At 47.6% G+C, this 22,891-nt stretch overlaps 1 protein-coding gene across 1 annotated transcript in view; it reads right to left on the bottom strand.

The window, feature by feature from the left end:
- The window catches only part of MTNR1A (melatonin receptor 1A), a 95,091-nt gene extending 72,644 nt beyond the window's left edge, over window positions 1-22,447 (bottom strand). The window contains exon 1 of the mRNA XM_090036048.1: window positions 22,217-22,447. Within this exon, the coding sequence (XP_089892174.1) occupies window positions 22,217-22,397 (181 nt within the window). The 5' untranslated portion in view covers window positions 22,398-22,447. The remainder of the gene's footprint in view (window positions 1-22,216) is intronic.
- Between the last annotated feature and the right edge of the window lie 444 nt (window positions 22,448-22,891).

Here is a 22,891-nt window from a genome sequence, read left to right as displayed (position 1 = left end):
GGTGACCCAATTGACTGTGTGTGTGTCAACACCACAGTCCCCCAGTTTCTTAATGAGAACAGGGTGAGACACAGTGTTGAAGCCCTTCCAAAAGTCCAGGAAGACTATGTCTACTACTAAGTACCAAGTACTATGAATCCAAGTACCAAATTCATTAGCATAAAGAACCAGTATAAATTCCTAGGACCTTCCCAAAACAATAAACACTATATATACACAAGGAAAATGAAATGCTTCATGGACCTAAAAAATTATGGACAGGTTCCATACCAAAAAATCCCAAAAAGCAAATACATTGGGGGTGGAGGGGGGGGGGGGAGAAATGGGACAAACAAATCAGAACGTGTGTCCCAGCAGCTACCAAAAGGCTCATGGTCAACACTATTTATCAGACCTTCCAGAGATTCCTACAAAATCAGTCATATTAACATGTGCAAGAGGAAAAGAAATCAAGGAGAGCAGAAAAACTAGTGGTGGCAGGTAGCCAGACTTACACAGGAAAATTGTCCATACATTTGCTAAACACAGTGTCTAAAAGTAACACATCTTTATGGCAGGAAACAGCAAAAAAATATGGGCATCTTGCAAGCTCTACATGAGTTACATATCCTTGGCCTGTCTCCATCACCTGTGTTCCTACAAGGTGGACAAAAAGGAAAAGCCTGTCTTAAGCACCCAGACGGGGTTTACTATGCCAGCTCTACTGTACTCATCTTTGACACAGGGTGTGTTGGGGACTAGAAAGGGCTTGGCCAGCAAATGCCACATTTGCGTGATCCTTACTGTGGTGATTTGGGAGCTCCCCAACCAGCCACAGTGCTGGTCTCCTACTGCCTCCAGGAATGCCGTCTGCCTATCTCATCTGCCATGCCTTGCTGTTAAATAATTACGATCTTAATTAGGCGGGAGGCTGCCCATTCTGGGTCCTGATGTCTAGGGCCTTGAGTACATGCTTCTACCTCCCTGTGTGTCCCATACCTTGCAGATGTTTCTAACAACTGTATAAAGCCAGGCCCAACTCACTGCAGTATTAGGCCTCTCACAGGCCACACTCATACCGCCTTCCTCTCAGTGAGGCCTCTCACACTCTGCTGTTTTTCACACAGTCTATCTCATACTCCGAAGGATGTAGTTGTCATGGGTGATTTAAATTACCCGGACATCTGCTGGGAGGAACGGTCAGCCAGGTCGGACCGTTCCAGGGGTTCCTGGCAGAGATACAAGACCTCCACTTAATTCGTCTGGTGGTGCATAGTCCCACCAGACGAAATGCCCTGTTGGACCTGGTCCTGGCCACAGGCAATGACCTGGTAAGGGGCCTCCAGGTCCTTGACCACCTGGGTGATAGTGATCATCGCTTGCTGGAATTCACCATCCAGCACAGGGTGTCAAGGGCCTGCAGCAAGGCAGCAGCCCTAGATTTCAGAGGGCCAACTTCAACGAGTTGAGATTAGAGGGAGAGGCGCTGGGGTTCTCGAGAGCAGGGGAGCTCAGTGCCCAAGATGAGTGGTTGTTCCTTAAGGAGACGATACCCAGGGCCCAAGGAGTGACCATCCCAACAAAAAGCAAGGGGGGCAGGAGTGCCCGAAAGCCCCCCGGCTCACCAACGGTGTACAGGAATGCCTGACTGACAAAAAGCAGCATACAACCGGTGGAAAGGGGGTGCTATCTCCAAAGAGGAGTATACCTCCTCTCCTCGAGCCTGTAGGGGGGCTGTCAGGAAAGCTAAGGGCTTGCATCCAAAATCAAAGATAATAAGAAGTCCTTTTTCAAATATATAGGGAGGATGAAAAAAGCACCGGGAATGTGCGGCCCCTGCAAGATGCTCTGGGCAATCTGGTGGTTGTGCCAGAGGAGAAAGCAGACCTCTTTAACCAATTCTTCACCTCCGTTTTCTTGTGCAGGGACTGGGACTTCCCCACCATGATGCAAGACGGACTCGAGGGGAATGCCTCCAGACCTCAGGTTGGGGAGTACCAGGTTAGAGAGCTTCTGGAAGGGCTGGACATGTTCAAATCAGCGGGTCCAGATGCTCTCCACCCCAGGGTGTTGAGGGAGCTAGCAGGGGTTATTGCAGAGCCCTTGGCACAGCTTTACGAGTGCTCGTGGTGCTCAGGCCAGGTGCCAGATGATTGGAAGATGGCCAACGTGGTCCCCATCTTTAAAAAAAGGGAGGAGGGAGGACCCGGGCAACTATAGGCCCGTCAGTCTTACCTCGATCCTAGGGAAACTTTTTGAGATCATCACAGAGCACATCTGTGATGGACCGGCCTCAAGGATGATGCTCAAGGGCAACCAGCATGGTTTCATTAGGGGCAGGTCATCTCAGACCGACCTGATTGCCTTTTATGATCAGGTCACAAAAGCATTGGATGCAGGTGTCGCCATGGATGTAGTCTTTCTGGACTTCAGCAAGGCCTTTGACACCGTCTCTCACCCCATCCTCATTAAAAAATTGGGCAACTGTGGCATTGATGCCTACACAGTCCGATGGATTGCAGATTGGCTCAAGGGTCGTACTCAGAGGGTGGTGGTGGACGGGTCATATTCGACCTGGGGAGAAGTGAGCAGCGGAGTCCCCCGGGGCTTGGTCCTTGAGCCCACGTTGTTCAATTTCTTTATCAGCAATTTGGACGATGAGGTGAAAAGCAACCTATTTAAATTTGCTGATGATACCAAAATTTGGGGTGAGGTGAGCACGCTAGTAGGGAGAGAAAGACTGCAGTAAGACTTAGATAGGTTACAGGGGTGGGCTAACAAAAACAGGATGCGTTTCAATACTGACAAGTGCAGGGTGCTCCACTTTGGCAGTAGTAACCAGCAGCACACTTATAAGATGGGAAACTCCCTTCTTGAGAGCACGGAGGCAGAAAGGGATCTTGGAGTCATTACTGACTCCAAGATGAACATGGGCTGACAATGCAAGGTCACAGTTGGCAGGGCTAACCGGACCTTGTTGTGCATCCACAGGTGCATCTCAAGTAGAGGCAGGGAGGTGATCCTCCCCCTCTATGTGACGCTGGTCAGGCCACAGCTGGAGTACTGCGTCCAGTTCTGTGCGCCCCACTTCAGGAGGGATGTGGACAACATGGAGGGGGTCCAGAGGAGGGCCACGCGCATGATCCGGGGACTACAGGGCAGACCCTACATTGAAAGACTGCGGGACCTAAACCTGTTCAGCCTTCACAAGAGAAGGCTGAGGGGGGACCTGGTAACCATCTATAAACTCACTAGAGGGGACCAGAAGGGTTTGGGACAGACCTTGTTTCTCCTAGCATCCCCTGGCATAACAAGGAATAACGGCCATAAATTGTTGGAGAGTAGGTTTAGATTAGACATCCGTAAGAACTACTTCACAGTTAGGGCAGCTAGGATCTGGAAACAGCTTCCAAGGGAAGTGGTGCTGGCTTCTACCTTGGGGGTCTTTAAGAGGAGGCTTGATGCCTACCTGGCTGGAATCATTTGAGCCCAGTTTTTTCTCCTGCCCAGCCAGGGGGTTGGACTTGAAGATCTACAAGGTCCCTTCCCACCCTACTTGTATGTTTCTATGATTCCCCTTGCTGGGCCTCACTCGTACCACCCCTCCTTTTCCCCAGGGCCACGCTCACCCTGCCCTCCCCGGGAAGGTCCCCAGGCTTGATTCTTTTCATTCCCTGGCCAGTAAGAGCATGGCCTTTTGGGCATCTTCCGCTACCCTCATTTGACCAAGTCGTGGGTGGTTCACAAAATATTGCGCTGACTCTGTCCCTATCTTGTAACCGGGTAACTCCCCACAGTTGCTCTCCATACAGGGCTGCTAACTCACCTCCTCATTTCTCCATGGGTTCTCTGCCAGCTTCCAATCGGCTTCAGGCACCTGAATGCTTACCTGGCTAAATCCAGTCCCCCAAGTCAACAGGACCTCAATTCATGCCCCCTACTCACAGGGCCTCAACTCAATACTCCACCCCCTTCTCTAGGTCCCAGGGCCGAACATCCTCATCAGCATGCTTAGCCCACAACTCTCCTTCTCTCCCCCAGGGTCTTACACCCTAAACAGGCTCAGGTGGCCGCAGCCATGCCTGGCCCCACTACCCACTCTGCTGGGCCTTGCTTCCACTGGGCTCAGGTGCCCCACATGGGCATGCCTAGCCCCAAACTCCCTCTTCTTGGGGTCTTGCACCCCAAATGGGCTCAGGTGCCCCACATAGACACACCTGACCCCAACTCCCTCCGATGCTATCTAGTAACCCACCAGATGGTGGGGCCAGAGGTTTAAGCGCCCCAACCCACCTTTCACTGGGATGGTCCTTGCTGGCATCCTCTGGCCCTGCTACGCCACAGGCAGAACCACCAGGCCTCCCTATCCCAGCAGGGTGCAGTTTTAGGTCATGCCCAGGACCAGGAGCCTCAAAGCTGTCCCATAGCTCTTGCCCATACCTCCGTGCCATCTCCAGAGCAGCAGCTCCACCAGAAGATGTTGCTTTCTCAGCACTGGGCAGAAACTGCTGCCTCCAGCCCTGCTGCCTGAGTTATCAAGGCTGGTGATCAAGGCTGGGCTGCACCTGCCTGCTGCCTGGCCCAGTTCTTAAAGTGGCAGAGCACCATGAGTGCTCCAACACTCACCTTCCCCCTTAAAATGGTTCCTGGGGAGGGCTTTCCCTGCTGCTCAGTAAACAAGCTCCCACAGAGCTTGCAACATCCCTTAGTGGTGAGCAACCTACTGGTGCTCCGCCATACTTATAAACAAACAAAAAATTGTTGGCTTCTCCAGGAACCATAACAACAAGTGAATGTAAATTACAGAAGCCTTGACACAGCCCATGTTCTAAATTAGAGCTGAGCCAAACACCAGAATTCAGGTCAGAAAAGAGGAGGAAAAAAACCCTATTTGTGTCCCATTCTTTTCAGACATAATGAACATTACTAATACACATGAGAACATTGCCCTTTATTTCCAGGGAGAGTGAGCATACCCACAAGCAATAAACAAAGAACTATAGTATGCTTATGAATGCTGTACTTGAAAACTAAGGAAAAACTTCAGAAAATAAAATGATACGTTTAAAAAAAAGGAGAAAAATCATTAGAAAATCAGCTACTCTCAAAGACATTTCGTCAGACAGGGAAAGCACATTTTTCAGTGAGCCAAATCCCGTTGTTTTTGCTCAAATAAAGTTGGGATTTCTGCCTGTGCAATGAGCAGGGATCCATGTTTTTCCATTTCAAACAGAAAAAAAAGGGGCAAAAGGTGTGGATTTTGCAGTTTTGCAAAGTGCTCTCTACAGGCTGCCAGAGTTCCAGCCTGCAGGGGCCTAAGGGGAGTGGAAGGAGGGATGTCAGGCAGGGTGTGCCATGTGCATCTACATGCAATCGGCTGCCAGGCAGCTGGGAAAGCAGCTCTTGCAAGTCTGGTGGGAAGTGGGGGCTAGGAGGGGATTGAGGCACCCATAGGGAGGGAAGGAGGGAGGGAGTTGGGCAGGGGTGGGACTAGAGCTGCTGCCCAGCTGGGTGGTACATGAGACTTGGGACTGGAATGTGCAGCCACAGGACCCCAGCGGGAAGCAGAGTGGAGTTACAGGTGGCTCATCCAAGGGGCAGAGGGTGGGGCTGGCTTCCTCCCATTGTGCTCACTCCTGGGGGCAAGGGGACCCATGCCCCACAGATCTGTGCATGGGGCAGGGGCCAGTTGCCCTCTGTGGGCTCCCTGCCCAGCTGCCCTCCCCAGTGGGTGGGACCCAGCATGGCAGGGCAGAGCAAGGCTGGGTGGGGAAGTTCCTTCCCACTGCAAGCCCTGCATCACCCTGGCAAGGTGTTCCCTGCCCTGTCACCCTGGCAAGGTGTTCCCTAACAGCAACAGTGGCAGCGGCACAGGGTTGTGTCCCCTGCTGCTGTGGCATATCCCTAGGGCTGCATGGAGCTTGCAGCAGCAAGGAGCTTCCCTGTCCAGCCCCACTCTGCCCTGTTGTACCAGGTACCACCCTCTGGGTGGTAGAGGCCCCAGAGGAGGGCAGCAGGGCGGGGATCCTGAGCCCACAGCGGGCAGCCTGCACACACCCTCTACACACACAGATCTGGGGAGTACGTGACACTTATGGGCCCCCCCAGGAGCATGCAGTGTCAGGGAACCCCCTCCACACACACACCTGAGCCCACAGCAGGCAGCCTGCACCCACCTCCCTAAGGACTCCGCTCCGGCCATGCTGCCCACAGGGGAGGGGGAGCTGGGGTCTGTGCTCTGCTACACTGCAGCAGCCACTGCCTCCCATGAGCAGCAGCCAGGGCTCAGGCTGCTGCAGAGGACAGGGGGCTGCAGACCCAAGTCCCAGGCCCCACAGCCCTGGCAGCTGGAGGCCCCCCACTCCAGGAGGGCTGGGGGAGGGTTGAAGGAGTGAGGAGCCCAGATTTGCATTCTGTGACCTAAGGGGGCAGTGGGAGCTCTGGTTTTCCATGATAAAAGCCCCAAACCAAAATGTATAGGTATTTAGAATTAATTTTATTATAGTAACTGAGGCACTGGTAGGCTTCCAAATTGCTTTACATTTGTAAATATATCAATAAAACATTGTGTTCAATTAACACAGACACATATTTCATTTTAATTGCAGATTTTGGTGTTTTTGTCAGGGAATTTGCTATTTTTTAATCAGAGAAAACTAGGATCCCTGGTGCTGAGACATTAATGCCTAAAGTATTTGACCCAAGACCTCCTAAAGGGAAAGTCCTAATGAAACCTAGTTGAGAGAGAACTCTATCCTAGCCTACAGCCACAACACAAATCACTAAAATTTATCACCACCAGCCAGTGTATGTCAGATAGTCATATAGGAATCAGAGGAATAACTCAGTTGTTGCTGTGCATAAATTGTGAAACTGATATACAAGAGAGGAAATTAATTGCGGGGAACGGTTGCCAAAATACAGGTTTTCACTTCATTTAACTTTCTGGAACAGCACGGCAACTACTCCATTCACAGGAATCACAGCAAGTAGAACAGGCTTGTAGGATGAGGCTACAGTGATATAAGCTTTGTTCTGAAGCTCATTTCATTGTGAGGAATGTTAAAAAGAATTACTCCACAAATGGAACGTGGTATCACACATGCCTCTGAAATGAGTATGTTCATTTTGGTAACACCTATGAACTTTCATTAATTTTATAATGTGTTTTGAGACACTGTAGTAACCCCAAGAATTTTGCTACAACCCTAGAGCCCTCAATACAGACCAGCCGTCCAAAGGCTGCCAATGCAAATTCTATTAAGAGACATCCCCACCAGCCTCCCCATTTTGTCCATTACCCTGTTGAGATTAAACAAGCAGCATGGAAATGCATGAGTCATCGTATTCAGGTCAAAGTGCACCACCCATTCACAAACAGCATGGGGAATACTACTCTGTGATGATACCAGTCATAAGCACTGCCCAGTGGTTCCCAAAGGGGAAAAAAGTGTATTTTTCCCTGCCATCTTCACTGACTCCCTGTGTTGCATGCATACCAGCCCAGCCTCTGCCTTCTTTACCATTCATTCCAGCCAGGAAAAACACTCATGAACTGCAGATGCTTCCTCAGCCTGACGAAGGGTATTTAAACCCAAAAGCTTGCTAAGAAGAATTTTTCCAACTATATGAGTTGGTCTAATAAAAAATATCAGATTTGCCCAAAGAACATTGTCTCCCTGCTTTATATGCATCTCAGAATAACTAATGTTTGCTGAAACCTTCAATAGCAAAAACAAATACCATACATTCTCACAAGCGAGTTGCCCCCAAACACCTTGTTTTTGGGAAACCAGAATGGACAAAAAATATTTTTTTCAGAGTTATGGACACAGAACTATGGCCTTGCTCCTAATCTTCAGCTCCCTCACCCTCCCTCTCCTGCTTAGGCAAAAGCTACAGTTTTAACCTTTTCACAGTTGAATTGGCTGCTTTTGCCTAAGGTAGATAGATACCATGAGTGAACTGAAGATTAGGTTTTGCCCCTATTCCAATTCACCTGTGAAAGGGTTAAAACTGTAGCTGCTCCTGAAGACTACCCTCCACCCATCCCTCCATGCAGCCACTGACAGGGAGCAGGAAAAGAATAAGGAAATATGTTGCAGCATCTCTCTGCTTCTATTCAGAGCAGAAAAATCAGATTTCCCACTTAAGATGTGCACCTCAATTGCAAAGGGCCAACTGGGGGGGTTACATATGGTAATCTAAGTAAATATGCTAAACTAAACATTTTTAGACTGAGAACAACTCAGAGACAGGTTTCTAAAAGTTTGAAACAACTATAACACAGGAAAATCCATACGTGCATATATACAAACAAAAATGTATATCACTTCTGTATACACACCATCAGTTTTAGGCAAATAGTTCATAGATTTACAGAGAGATCTTTACTGGAACATTTGCTTTTTTACTACAAGGCAGAGGAGGGCAAAGATAACACCAAGGATAAATGATGTTATCTATTCAGACATTCAAGTCCAGGCAAACTGTCCTTGATCCATTTATTGATAACCTTAGAAGAGGAAAACGTTGCTTTAAATTGTGATCTTTTTTATCCCCTTTTCTTCCAAGAGGATGTGAAGCAAATTGCCACCTCAGGGCCTCTTCAACCAGACTCTTCCCACCCCAAGCTTCTCTCAGCAAACCTCCATATATGCAGTCTTTTAAATCTGTTGGCCTTTGCTTTCTGAAACATCTCTTAGTACACCCCAGCAATATACAGTCTTTTACAACAACAAAAAATAACAAAACCTTACTGGCCTAGACACTGGAGGGATCCCTTGTGGCTTCAGCCTCCCCACTGCAGGCTTGCCCTCCTTGTAACCCAAATGTCTCCTATCTCTGGTACCTCTCCTCCCCACCTTCTGGTTCTGCCTACTGGGATTTTTGATCCCCGGTGAGCGGCTCCCTTGTTAGCCTTCACACAGCTGCAGCCCCTCAGCTAGGCTAGCTGCCTCCTTTTAACAGAGATAGGCCACCCTACTGCAGTATAATATTGAACCAACCTTTTGTCTTCTTGCCTATTATATATGAAATTTAAATAGACTAGCTATAGGACTAAATGACCTCCTGATGTCCTTTCCAGCTCTACTTCTTGATGATACTAAGTATATAAGGGTCAGGGGTAAGGATTAGAAGTATATAGGACAATATATGTAGTCAATAATTTTCAGGCAGATCAATACCATGTTCCCATCTAGGACATCTACACTAAAGGTCAGACCTTTTGTTATCTGTGTGTAGTCACCTTCTTCCAGAGAACAGTTAGCTTGCTGGTCACATTATAGTTCTGGGTTTGTATAGATGGCAGAACATATAGGGGGAGGAAGAAAAGGTTATTTAAATCATGGGAAGAATGAGGATCATTAGGTGCCTGTTCACACACAGAAATTACAGTTATGATAGGGCTCTTCATGTCTGGCAGGAATATGGCTGCAGATGCACTAGCAGCAATATGACATTCCTCCTTTGCAGGACCAATTATTGAATCATCTATAAAATAATAAGGAAATCTTGATTTCACTGGAAATGCAACGAGAATTTTAGCATTACCATAGTTCTGTATGGTCAAGGAAGGAGAAGAGCTATTTAAAGCTATAAGACAATCTTGGCACAAGAACAAAAGGTATCAACTTGCATATGATTTGGAAGCAGTAAGGCCTTCTATCCTAGGGAAGGGGAGCAGCACTAACTCTATGGAGTCTTCTGTATGAAAGCCTAAGTCCTAGAGGGCAGTACACTGTGCAGAGAAGACTTCGCAGCCAAACATGATACTGCCTCCAAAAGCAGGGCCCCACGTTTGTGTGGAACACTTCCACAGGCTTAGTTTTTTTGATGGGGGGGAAAGAAGCTAGAATGCTCCTGCCCTACCTCCAAACATCAGTTTAGATTATTTTTAGATGCTTAGATTAGATCTGAGTCGCTCTTTAGCTTCACTCCTTATATACATTGCTTGTCTTAAAAGACACCTCTAGCCTTTTTGTTTGTTTGTTTTTAAAAACAAAGATTAAAGAAAATCCTCATTTAAAGTCAATGTAACCCGGGTGGTACTCCAAGAGGTACCCCCTCTCCAACTGAAGGGATCAAATCAGGTGCACAAGCACTGTGGGAGGTGTAGGGACTCTCCTCCCACTATAAAGCAGAGACTGACCACCAATGGGGACTTAACCATATACCTTTTAATACTGGGAACATAACAGGCATAAATCAGAGGGTATAGTGGACACTACAATGCCCCAAGGGGACAGGATTCAACAAAGGTTAAACACTTACAATCATTGACGAAAACAGGGTTAACAAAATATGAAACACAAACAGCAGAACAAACAATACGGGATGGTGAAATATAAAAAGGCACAGAATACAAAATGTCAAACAACAAGGAAATATACGGCCTAGGCACCTGAAGGGGGAGAAAACACGATGGCCCCTTTCCACTGCAAGAAGATTTCCTTCTTGTTAGTTCATCCACCCCATCTGGGACTTGAACTCAGATCTCCCACTTGGGGGACAGGAACACTACCACACAGCCACCAATGCTAGCACTGTTCCAGCCTGCTAGGGGTCTTGACCTTCCTGGAGCCCCAGCCTTGTGCTGAGCTGCCTGGCCTCTGACTGGGGGAGCTGGAAGCAGAGCTGGGAAACTCTCAGGTTGCTGCTCAGATCCTTGCTGGAGCAGGGAGCCTCTCCTGCTGGCTGCAGCCTCTCCCAGGGGATCCTGGAGCCCAGTGGGGAGCCTCTCCTGCCGGCTGCACGCCGCACTGCTGAGGGTCCCACTGCTGCCTGCAGGTCCTGCTCTTGCAGGCTTTTCTGGGGCACTGCTCCTGCCCCACTGGCTCAGCCCTTGCCAGCTCTGTGAAGCTCCTTCCTTGTTGTCCCTCACTGGCCTCTCCTGAGTCAGTCCACGCTGCCCCTTTTATCCCCTTCCAGGTGACCCAAGGGGCCAATCAGGGGACACGGGGGATGGGGAGGAGTCTCTGGGTCCTGACTGGTGCGGAAAGGGAATCCCAAGTCCCCCAATCATCTTTTGCCCTTTCAAAACCCCTGGGCTAGGTCACTGCCAGCCAGCCCATCACATCAGTATGGGAAAAATAGTATTAATTTCTCAAAAAACCATTCACATGGCAATAACAAAAGCACTGATATGTGTTGACATACAAAGAACCATTTTGGAGTCTGAGTTACAAAAGCATTACATAAAGGGCAAGCACAGAATAAACTCTCACAGAAAAAAAATATAAAGGACAGACACACACACACATCAGTAGGAGCATATTTTTCATAGAACAGCCACTCCCCTTCTGATATCACTATCCTCATACTCAAGAAACATCTACCAAATACCTTTAAAAAGCAAGCTTGGGAACAAAAATTCATAAACTGCCTGGACACCAGGAATCAAGGTCAGAACATCAATATTCATATTAGAACACATTATAATCTGATCCCTGACATTTTTCCTATACACTTCAGGTAATAATGATTCTTCTCCATTTTGATAGGTCTTGATCTGTCAATAACAGGACTTCCTCTCTTCTGATAACACATTTGGCATGTCTCCACTCTCCAGTTTCACAGCTCAGCCTACTTACTGTTCAAATAATAATAATAATAATATTGTGCTTGCTTTCCTTCTCAAATCTGCAGGAGCTTGTCTATCTTTATCCCACTACAGAATTGGTCACCCCAAAAAGATATCACCCCCCCCCAAAAAAAAATTCTTGCCTCTAACATAATTCCAGGACCACCATGGGTGCAATATCACTAACACTACCATTACCTGGCTAGCTAATGAAGTATTATATCATAGTTTGTAACATTATTAATTGAATAATCAGATTCAGTTGACATGACCTACTAACAAAAGCTGTTATTGACTAGTCACAATAAAAATTAGTAAGCCAGGGAAGAACTGATCTCTGTTTTAGTACGTGTGAAGGTTTTATTTACTTGGCAAATCTTCACTCAGGAAGGCCTGTTCAGAAAATACTACTAAATCTACAACTGAAGGCCCCACTTCAAAAGTAGCAGGCCAAGGTGATAATTGATTAAATTCTTCTTATGGTTCAGTACCTTCACCAGCTGTCATGGCACAACTGCAGAAGCGGCTATAGCCCATAGGGCAAGGTGAGTGGATCTATCTTAGCCATTCCATGTGGTGTTTCGAAGGTCTCAAGCTCATTTGTTCATATGCCATTCAAACAAGTCTGCTTGTTATATATGGCACTTAAATGGCATTAAGTTTAACTTTAATCTTTGAACTTGGTGGATCTCGAGAGAGCACAGTGTACTTGGATGCACCCATTTTTGATTCCTTTTCCACACAGCAGCTACACTGAGAAAGCCTGATGTACCTGGTGTAATGTGGACTAGGCAGGAGAGAGAAGAGCACACTGGTAAATGGGAGATGAGGGAAAATGGGCAAAGGGAGTTTTAAAGGGAATAGGGTAAGCAGTGGGGAGTCCAACAAGGCTCAGGTTCCACAGCAGGTGCTGCTCCTCTCTTCCCCGCTGCTCTCCACAAGAAGAACACAACTGCTGCCATAAGAGTAAACTACTGGTACTGAAGCTGTAAGGGAATGGGGTAAGCATCCTAACCTGAGATCCAGGGAGCCAGGGCAGGTGAGACTCCTTAGGAAATTCCCTCCCAGCTTACAACATAAGAAAAAGGATTACCCCTAAATAAATGTCTAAGTCCACTCTCTCCTCAAAAGCCTAATGAAGAAAGATGAATGAAAGCGGTAGAAGATGATAGAGACTTGGTTCCAGCATGACAGACATAACCCAACTCAGCTCTAACATTTCTCTGCTCCTGTGGGCTACACCTCAAAATGGATTCTTGCTTTCTTGATGGTATTTACATAATAGACCTCAGATCATTTAAATATAAGCTAAAAATAAACATGTACTTGTCTATAAAAAAATCCATCAAACTAAAGAAAAACTATCATAAAAAAATTTTGTTTTATTCCCCCGCCTACCAAAAGTTCCTTAGTAACATATGTCCTCTTGGAAGATAAATTGGCACTCATTATACAGAAGTGAAAGGTTAATCAGAAACACAGAAATGGGAATAAGAGGAAAGAATCCCAACAACAAAAGTGTTAGGTTCTTTTCAGGCTACAAAACTGCACACTGAAGGCACAATCCTGATGGACACTGCATGATTTTATTCCTGGAGGAAAACCATACCACACCATCCAACAGAAGTATGTTAGTAGCAGCATTGGCATCTAATATCTATTCCTGGTAGCACTTTTGTCATCATAAACTAAATTTACTACCATTGTCTAATGCTAGAAGTAACTCAAATGAGACGTGGCAGGAAAAAAAAAGAAAGAACAGAGATAAAAGAAAGAGAAGGTAAGCTGCATATCAGCTACATCCTTCTCTACCAAGGAAGAAACAGAGGAAAAGAAAAATGGTAGAGAAAATAAAATATAATAGGAAAACAAAACCTATATAAAAAAAGCCAACAAAATAAAACAACAAGAAAGATGCATCCAACCAGAAAGAGTTTCTTTTGCTAGAAAGAGACAAGAATCATTTCTTCCAAGAAGTTCAAATGTCAGAAACTTGGTGGAGAATAAGGAGAGCCTGGATCATTGGATAAAGTAAAAAAAAAAGGACAGTGTGACAAGGGGCAGCTCTCGTGCCCAGGTCTCATGCTGGCCCACCCACCTGTCTCTATGGGGCAGTCCACTCAGTCTTCCTGCCACGACTTTGTTGTTTCCATAAAACTGATGGTATAATGCGGGAAGCTGACCATTCCAAGCCCCAATGACAGGGGGCATTATCTGCGGCTCCAAACCTCCCCTACACTGCAGCCCATGCCCTGCAGATGGCATTCAGATAATATTACCCCCCAGTCTAAGACCAGAGTAAACCTTGTCCAAAGTCAGGCTCCATGAACCCACTTATTCACACCACCTCCCCTCTCACAGGAGGCCTCTTCTAGTCTGCCCCCCTCTCACCAGGGTCTCAGCATACCGCCCATTACTGGGCCACACTCCACTGCCCTTGCTCATCCTTGAGCAGCCCCTTTTGGGCCATCAGGCTTCACTACTCACATACTGGACTCACCTCTCAGTCCTTTGGTTCCCGTGAGTTGCCCAACTGTATGTGGTTCAGCCTTGTGTCAAACCCTGGGCTAATTCTGCCCCAAGCCCCTTACTGGGCAACTCTATATTACACCCTATCCCGGGGTCTCTCTGATGCTTGCAACCAACTTCTCACGGGGCTTGCCCTTGTGCTGGCCTTCAGGCTTACTCCCAGTTCAGCCCTACTCAGCGCGAGACCTCCCAACACTCTACACACTACCCCCTCTGGGGTCTCTGGGATCTGCATCCCTGATGGCCTCAGGTGCCTACACATGGGCAAACCTGGACCCTACTACTCCCCCAGCTCTCAGAATTACCCACCAGATGGTGGGGGCTGAGATTAAGGCACCCCTATCTGCCTTTCAGCAGGGAAGTAACTGACCTAGCATTTCCTGGGGGCTCCCATGCCACTAGGAGCCCTACTGGGACACCCTTCCCTGGCAGGGTGCAGTATTAGGTCATGCCCAGGACCAAAAGCCTCCTGCTCTCACCTGTAGACATTCTATGCTGCTCAGCCAGACAATGTTTCTGCCAAGACTGACAGCAGCAAACTGCAGCCTTGTTCTCAAAACGGCTGCCACCATCAGGCACTAGGTAGCTGCCTGACTCTGCCCTTAAAGTTGCAGGCACACAAAGGTGCACTGCCACAAAGAGTTATTTTATTATTTTTAACTCTTACCCCCCATTTGTGGGACATAAGTTCTGAAATAAACCTTAAGCTTGAGTAAATTAACCAAAAAAAACCCCCAAAACCCTCTAAAGGAATGACTTCGTTTAAATCTATGCATTTTGCTGCTCAATTTTCTCCAGCAGCTAGCAAAGTTCAACAACTCAGCTAAACAATCTCTGCCCCACCCACACTGGTTTACCACTTCTGCTACCTGAAGTTACTCAAGTGTGAAATAACAGTATTCATTGTCATCAACATATCAGTCGATTTTCTTCAGGCCCATATTTTTTGTTAATATTTTATCTTCTAGGGTTGCAATCTCCCTCTGATTATCCAAGCATTTCTTGGGCTACCCAATTTCTTTCGAGTGTACAAAAGTAGTCCAAGGGCAACTGTAATGAAGATAATTCCTTTAGTTTGAATTTCTTACTCCGCTGGGGGAGGCATGGAGAGCATGTGCCCCCCTTCATGGGGTGAGGGTGGGCTGCCCACTGCAAGCTCAGAGCCAGAGGCTATGCCAATCTATTCCCGGGAGGGTGGCTGGGCCAGGGCTACGTTCAGAGTGGGCAGGACGGGTGGCAGCACTGCTGAGAGATGGCACTGCAGCACCCTTCCCCTTGCAGACTTATAAGCCGGATACTGCTCTCCACGATGCCTGGCTGCATTCCTGGCCACATGCATGCTGCAGCTGCATCCATGCACATGACACTTAATTATCTACACCAGCCAAAAAAAGCTGATTGCTGATAATGTTAATTTTCCTTTTATCGGTGCCGATCTGATATGTGACTGATATATTGGAGCACCTCTATTTGGGTAAAATGGACAAGAGTGCATAAAAAAGACCAAATTTGTATTTGGACAGGCGATGAGCTAAAAAGAGAAATTTATGACAAGTGATGAAATAAAGCTTTATGCTACCTTTCTGCAGTTTGACGGCCAGCTTGTCCTTTGAAACAAATTAAGCCAGCCCAGACAGTTGCTTCAAAAGTTGCTACCAGCAGTAACGAGTCATTCTGGCACCTCTAGCCTGCTAGAGGCTCCCCTTAATTCCCTGAGGGGTACTTCATTTGCCTTACCAAGCAAACATATCATCTATGTGTACCCAGAATACCATGCAGTAGTTGTCTGTATGCAGAATCTGGTGCTAGTATGAGACAATAAATTTTATCTGACCAAATAATCTAATTGTTTAACTGATATTTGCCCCTGCTCCATATCCTTGTTGCTATGCATTGTTTTCTTGGCATTAAGAACAATGAAGGCACAAGGATACAAATAACAAATTACATTGCAATGTATAACATTTTATGAATTGCTTTAAAATTACCTGTTTTCAACAATTATTTAAATGCTCAATTGTTCAACTTTTTAAATAATAACTTTATATGTTCTGTTGTGAAAACTGTCTGCATTCTCCTGCCTTCCCTGAAGCCAGTCACTTTATCTTTCCACTTCAGAAGAAAATATATCAGTCTGATCCATTAGAATTGTTAACAAAGAAAAATGAGATATATTCCTTGCTTTGTACTTAATACCTTTATTACAGATTAATATTACGAAAAGGAGTACACAAGACACTCAGTAAAGTTTTAGCAGCATGGGGCAACTGGTTAGGACTAAGGCATCAAAATCTTTATGCCTCGATATGTTTGCCTTGAAATTTGTGTCAAAGTAAAAAATGACAGACTTCACAAGTTTTGAAGAGAGATGAATTTAGCTTCTGACTTGGATTGCAGCTGCCTGCACCAGGACTTGAACTTGATCTATTAATCTGTTAAGTTACAAGTCACAATAAAAACAGGCCAGAAATATACCACTCATTATAATTAAATGTGCTGAATAAGAGAGGAAGATACCAGTGGCATTTTCAGCTTCTGCACCTAGAAGAGCCTGTGGAGGGTATGTTGTATTACACATTCCTCTGTAGTTGAGACAAAACTTCCTAGGGATACCAATTCCTGTGCTTTCATCCCAGTGCCTTAAATAACCTTGTTATTGGCAGGCAGGTAGTACCACTTCTTTTGTAAATCCACAGATTTGTCTTCCCGTTATCCTCCTCAGAATATTACAAAAGGAAGTTGGATAGAAATGTACAAGACTTCCTCTCACTAAATCCACCTCTTGCAGTAAAGCATTATATAATCCTTATTTCTTTTTCTCCTCTTCCAGAGGAGGCAGAGGAGAATCTTTGTTGTAATATATTTTCTTCAGAAGATACCTTCTGCTCTTCCTTGACCCACTCCTTGTGAAATTTTCAGGCTGTGTCCATTCTTCCTCAACGGGTGTACCAGCAAATGACTTATTGCGTCACATTGTGAAAGTGGAAGCTTTTATCTCATTACAGCTCTGTAAATGGTTGTGGTTTTCCTTATAATTATCAAATTACAAATAAATTGTATAAATAAGCAGGATGATTTTAAATACAACCTGTTCTTACATATATTTAATTAAAGAAAAAGCTCATGCTCACAACATGGGGGGACCAGAAGGGTTTGGGAGAGACCTTGTTTCCCCTAGCACCCCCTAGCATAATAAGGAATAATGGTCACAAGTTGTTGGAAAGTAGGTTTAGATTAGATATCCATAAGAACTACTTCAGTTAAGGCAGCTAGGATCTGGACCCAACTTCCAAGAGAAGTGGTGCTGGCTCCTACCCTGAGAAGGCTTGATGCCTACCTGGCTGGAGTCATTTAAGCCCAGTTTTATTCCTGCCCAGGCAGGGGGTTGGACTTGAAGATCTACAGGGTATCTTCCGACCCTACTTCTATGATTCTATGAACATTAAGTTCTGATCCTGCAAATGTTTATGCATTTACTCATGCATATAGTTTTACTCATGAGAGTAATCCTGCCGATACCAACACAAAGTATAATGGGACTAGTCACATAAATGATGCTGTGTACTTTTTCCACAATTTGGGGCCTAAGAAGTTTAGAGCTAACAGTATTTGATCTGTTTGTTTCCAAGCAGTCATAAATTTCTCTTTTATCAGAGTATTTAAAGCTTTTCTTACAAAAAATTTTTTTTAATCTTTTCCTAAGAAGCTTTGGTTTACTACTATTGGCCGTGTGTAGACAAAACGAGAGGTGTGCGCATGACACTTTAAAGCGGGCTAAATGCTTTTGCGCTGCTTTAAGGGTTCTCATAGTTGGTAGGGTCAGAAGGAACTTGAGCAGATCATCAAGTCCAACCTCTTGCCATGGGCAGGAATGAATGCTGGGATCAAGTTACCCCAGCTAGGTGATTATCTAGCCTCCTTTTGAAGACCCCCAGGGTAGGAGCGAGCATCACTTCCCTTGGAAGTTGGTTCCAAATCCAAGCCGCCCTGACTGTGATGTAGTGCTTCCTGGTGTCTAGTCTGAACCTACTCTCAAGCAACTTGTGGCCAGTATTACCTAGTTACTTTAGGTAGTGCTCGACGGAACAGGGCCTCTCCCATTTCCCGCTGGTCTCCCCTGGTAAGTTTATAGACGGCCACTAGATCCTCTCAGCCTTCTCTTGTGGAGGCTGAACAGGTTCAGGTCCCGTAGCCTCTCCTTGTAGGGCCTGCCCTGCTGCCCCCTGATCATGTGAGTGGCCCTCCTTTGGACCCTGTCAATGCTGTCCAAATCCCTTTTGAAGTTCGGCGCCCAGAACTGGACTCAGCACTCCAGCTGCGGCCTGACCAATGTCACAAAGAGAAGGAGGATCACCTCCTTGGACCTGCTTATGATGCATCTGTGGATGCACGACAAGGTGCTGTTAGCCTGACAGCATCCTCACATTGGTAGCCCAGCCTGTAGGTATGCTGCTGGTTCTCTCTCCCTAGGTGCAGCACCTTGCACTTGTCAGTGTTGAAACCCATCCTGTTCTCAACCGCCCACCTCTGTAACCTGTCCAGATCTAGTTGTAGCCTGTCCCTCCCTTCTAGCGTGCCCACCTCTCCCCACATCTTAGTGTAGCCCGCGAATTTGAACAAAGTGCTTTTCACCCCCTCATCCAAGTAGCTGATAAAGTTGTTGAACAGTACAGGCCCAAGGACCGAGCCCTGGGGGACTTCACTGCCCACATCCCTCCAGGTGCGAAATGACCCATCCACCACCACTCTCTGGGTGCAGCCCCCTAGCTAATATGCGACCCATCTGACTGTGTAGGCATCAATGCCACAGTTGCCTAGCTTTTTAATGAGAATGGGGTGAGAGACACTGTCAAAGGCCTTCCTGAAGTCCAGAAAGACTACGTCCACCGCGACACCTGCATCCAAGGATTTTGTGACCTGATCGTAAAAGGCAACCAGGTTCATCTGACAAGACCTGCGCCAAATGAACCCATGTTGGTTACCCCTAAGCATAATCCCCCTTGCTGGTCCCTCGCAGATGTGCTCCTGGATAATTTTCTCAAAGAACTTCCCTAGGATTGAGGTAAGACTAACAGGCCTATAGGTGTTGGTGTTTGCATGCCTCAGCAGCGTATTGTGCATTAATTCCAGCTGCGGTAGGAAATTTGGTAGCATAACAAGCCTTAAATGACTTGGAGCACAGCAAACTAAAATGCCTTCAAGGAGTTTTGGTTTGCTGCCCCTACAGCTGCAGAGCAAAGCACTGGGCTCTGTGCAGCTCCACGGCTCTGCAGGAAGCCCTACAGGCAGCCTGGCAGTAGCCTGGGAAAGCAGCGCTGCCCAAGAAAAGTTATGAGCCTGATCCCCCTCCCCCTGGAGCCTGCACAGGGGCCCTCCGTGGCTGTGATGCCCCCTGGGACCACCCAAGCCAGGTGCCTGTGGGCAGGTGCCACCTGGGGGGGGGGGCGGGGTTGCCACTGCCACAGGGGGAAGCACCAGCCCTCCCTCTCCGCAGCCAGGGACTGCTCCACCGGAGAGGCAGGTAAATCAGCAGGGTGTGGGCACAACTTGGGGGTTTAAATCAGCCCTAAATTGATGTGCTGTTTTTTAAAACCCACTGCTTCAATTTAGCGCCCCCATTTCATCTACACATGCCCATTCTCTCCAAAAATTTAACTGTGAATTTATTTCTACTGTCTACCCAGTTGTTGCACCTTTATTGGACTGTTACAGCAGTATCTGTTCCACCATCTAACCAACTAGAATTTATGATCATAAGGGTACCCTTTCACCCGATCTACATGAGTCAGCTTTAGCCAGTAAGAGGAGAAAGGCAGAAGAAATCTGACAAGAACGAGCATTAAAGTATGAGTGGGAATGTAACTGGGCTGTTGTAAGATGCAGAGCAGAGAAACGAAGTTTCCAAGAGAAAAAAAAAAATGATTTCATTTTACCCTCCAGATAAACAAACAAGAACGAAAACAGGCACCAAAAAAAAATAAATTAAAAAAAAAAATCACAGCACTTGGTGCAAGTCTATTCCTAAAAACATCCAAACTTCTGATTCCCAACTAAAAAACTGAGGTACATATTACTTTTCCCCCACACCCACCAGAAATATATCCTTCTTGCAAAAATCCCACAGATATAAATGACCTCCTCTTCCACCCCCACCCTTCAAGCAAAGCGAGAAAAACTCATTAATTTGACTTGGAGTTCTAAAATCTGATTATGATCTTGCACCCGTTTTACACTGTGCAACTCAACTGACTTTGGGAGTGATTATATCAATCAAGCAACAGGAGAATCCAGCCCTAAATTTTTAGATCAGTGGTAAACAGAGAGAAAACCAGCATCCTTTCATCTCAGTCATATTTACTGGCATTCCCTATGTGACTCAATGACAAATTAAAACTGCAAATTATTGTCAAGTAACTTGCTTAAATTTTAGAAGGAAGTATGAAACCATTCACACAGTATAAGTTCAGTTGTCTGGATTCAGATATTTTGCCAAGCTGTAGTATGACCAGTGATCTAACAGGCTCTCCCTTGAGCTAATGATTTCAGTGGTGTTAAAAGAGAATTTCTCCAAGTTGCTCTGTAGTCTTTTACAACAGTTTAGACACAGAAAAAAAAAAAAGAAGGCTGTGATTTTGTTGCATTTAGCAGGGCAGATTGTTATTTTTCCTTTTCCAATGAAAGTTTCAAAAGGGCTTTCAGTGCCCAGACAGTGTAGAATATGCACAGCAGCTGGGCTGACCTGAAAAAGCAGAATGACTGGGGAAGTTAAGAACATAAGAACTGCCATTTACTGGGTCAGACCATAGGTTGATCTTGCCTAGTCTCCTGTGTCGAACAGTGGCAAAGAGATGCTGAAAGGGTATTGTACCCATCCGGTGTGACACACATACAATGACAAGAAGTCAAGTCACAGTGATCGCTATGTCAGCTATGTATGAAAACATTATGGCTACAGCTATCAAACACCAGCTGTTACCAAGCTGCGAGCACAGGTAGGATAAAGCAGATGGGGATGGTCCCAAGTGAAGTTGGAAGCAAAAGAAGTGGAAAAGTACTGCGAAACACCAATAGAAGACAGCATCATATACACATGGAAAGACAAAACAGGAAAATGAGATACTAGCCAGACTTGCTGCTAAGATGCCAACTTGGCATGTGTGCATCCCAGAGCAGCCTCGGAGCCTGACTGACTCGCAGGACTCCTCTGACACTGAAGCTACCCAAGCATGATTTCTTGTGGATTGCCTATTTAAATTCAATACCCTGAGCAGAAGATCTCCTTCACCCACTACCTAAAAGGTTAGACAACAGGTATGACCACCGTGTTTTCTTCCCCCGATCCTCTCTCATTTGCAGCCTCCAGCATTTACCATCTAAATTCCAGTTTGGAGGCCATGCCCCTCACTCCCATGCTCAACTGCTACGGGGGCACCTTTCCTCTAAGAATTTGCCCAGTCCCTTGTTTCATTCCTGATTTACCAATAATCCGTAAAGCATGAGGAACTGATTTGGCAAATTATGGCTGGGCGTGGTGGTCTGGATAGGGATGATCCAGGCAGGGGGTTGGACTAGATGACCTGTGGAGCTGCCAGCCCTACTGTCCGACTCGACACATTCGTTAATAAGCCGTAGATACCCTGCACTTAGTTCAGTACTTCCGAAACAAAGTACTAACTACATGCACAGTACCTAGAGTTACCGCGCAGCAGAGCCCACGCAGCTATTTGGTGGCACTTATGGCGCATCAGACTACAACACTGCGCACTAAGCTATGTGCGCAGCAAGCATCTCGTGCATCACCCCACTTCCCTCGCTTTTCCTGCCCCCTTTGGAAACACCCTTGAGAGGAAAGGAGCTGCTCCACCTGGGGGCTTGGTGCCCGAGGCAGAATATCACGGGACGGCTGCACGGAGGGACCGGCACTCAACAGGGCAACAAGTCGAGGGAAAAAGTTGCGCCGGGCCGGGCAGGCTGCTCCGCCGCGGGCCTCCGGGGCAGGGCGCCGGCCCCGCGCCACAGGCCTCGCTCGCTAGGAGGGCGCGGCGGGGAGCCCGGCCCGCTGCCCCGAGCCCCGCGGGACCTACCCCGCTCGCTCCCCGCCCCTGCCCCTGTCCCTGTCCCTACCCGCGTTCCTCAGCTTCTTGTTCCTGCACACGGACAGGATGACCAGCACGTTGCCCAGGATGTCCACCACGATGGTGAAGATGAGGATGGCGGCCAAGGTGGAAGCCACCCAGGGCGGGCGATGCAGCCCCAGCCCCAGCCCCGCCAGGGACGCGTTCAGCCCGGACGCGTTGGAGCGCATTGCCCCTGCCCGGCTCGGCGGCGGCGGGCTGAACCCCGTGGCCGCGGCTGCGGCGGGGCTGCCTCCCCCGAGCCCTCATGTGCCGGGGCGAGAGGCTTTTATTGCCTCCCCCTCCCCGGGCCACGTGCGGGACCGGGGAGCCCCCTGCCGCCTCGGCCGCCGCCGCCGCCGCGTAGCAACAGCGCCCCCCCGCGGCTGCGGGCCGCAGCAGCCGCTCGCGCCCGCCCCTGCCCTCCCTTCGCTCACTCCCGCGCGGGCCCGCGAGGCAGCCGCGTCGCTCCCTTCGTCGCCCTGCCGCCTCCAGGCGGATCCCCTGAGGGACAGGGACTGCAGCGCCGGGCCGGGCCGGGCCGGGCCGGAGCTCCTGCAGGGCTGCTGGCTCTGCCGGGGCAGGGGGCGCCCCCGCACCTCGCAAACCACCAGTGCCCCTGGGCTGTGGGGAGGGCTGGCTGACAGCTGGACCTTGGGCCCCTTTTGCAGTGCAGCAGAGGCAC

This window comes from Crocodylus siamensis, chromosome 2, assembly GCF_052110815.1.
Source record: "Crocodylus siamensis isolate JL-2025a chromosome 2, ASM5211081v1, whole genome shotgun sequence".
NCBI lineage: Eukaryota > Metazoa > Chordata > Crocodylia > Crocodylidae > Crocodylus > Crocodylus siamensis.
Note: the sequence above shows the minus strand (reverse complement) of the source record. Positions and strands in the feature narration are given on the sequence as shown.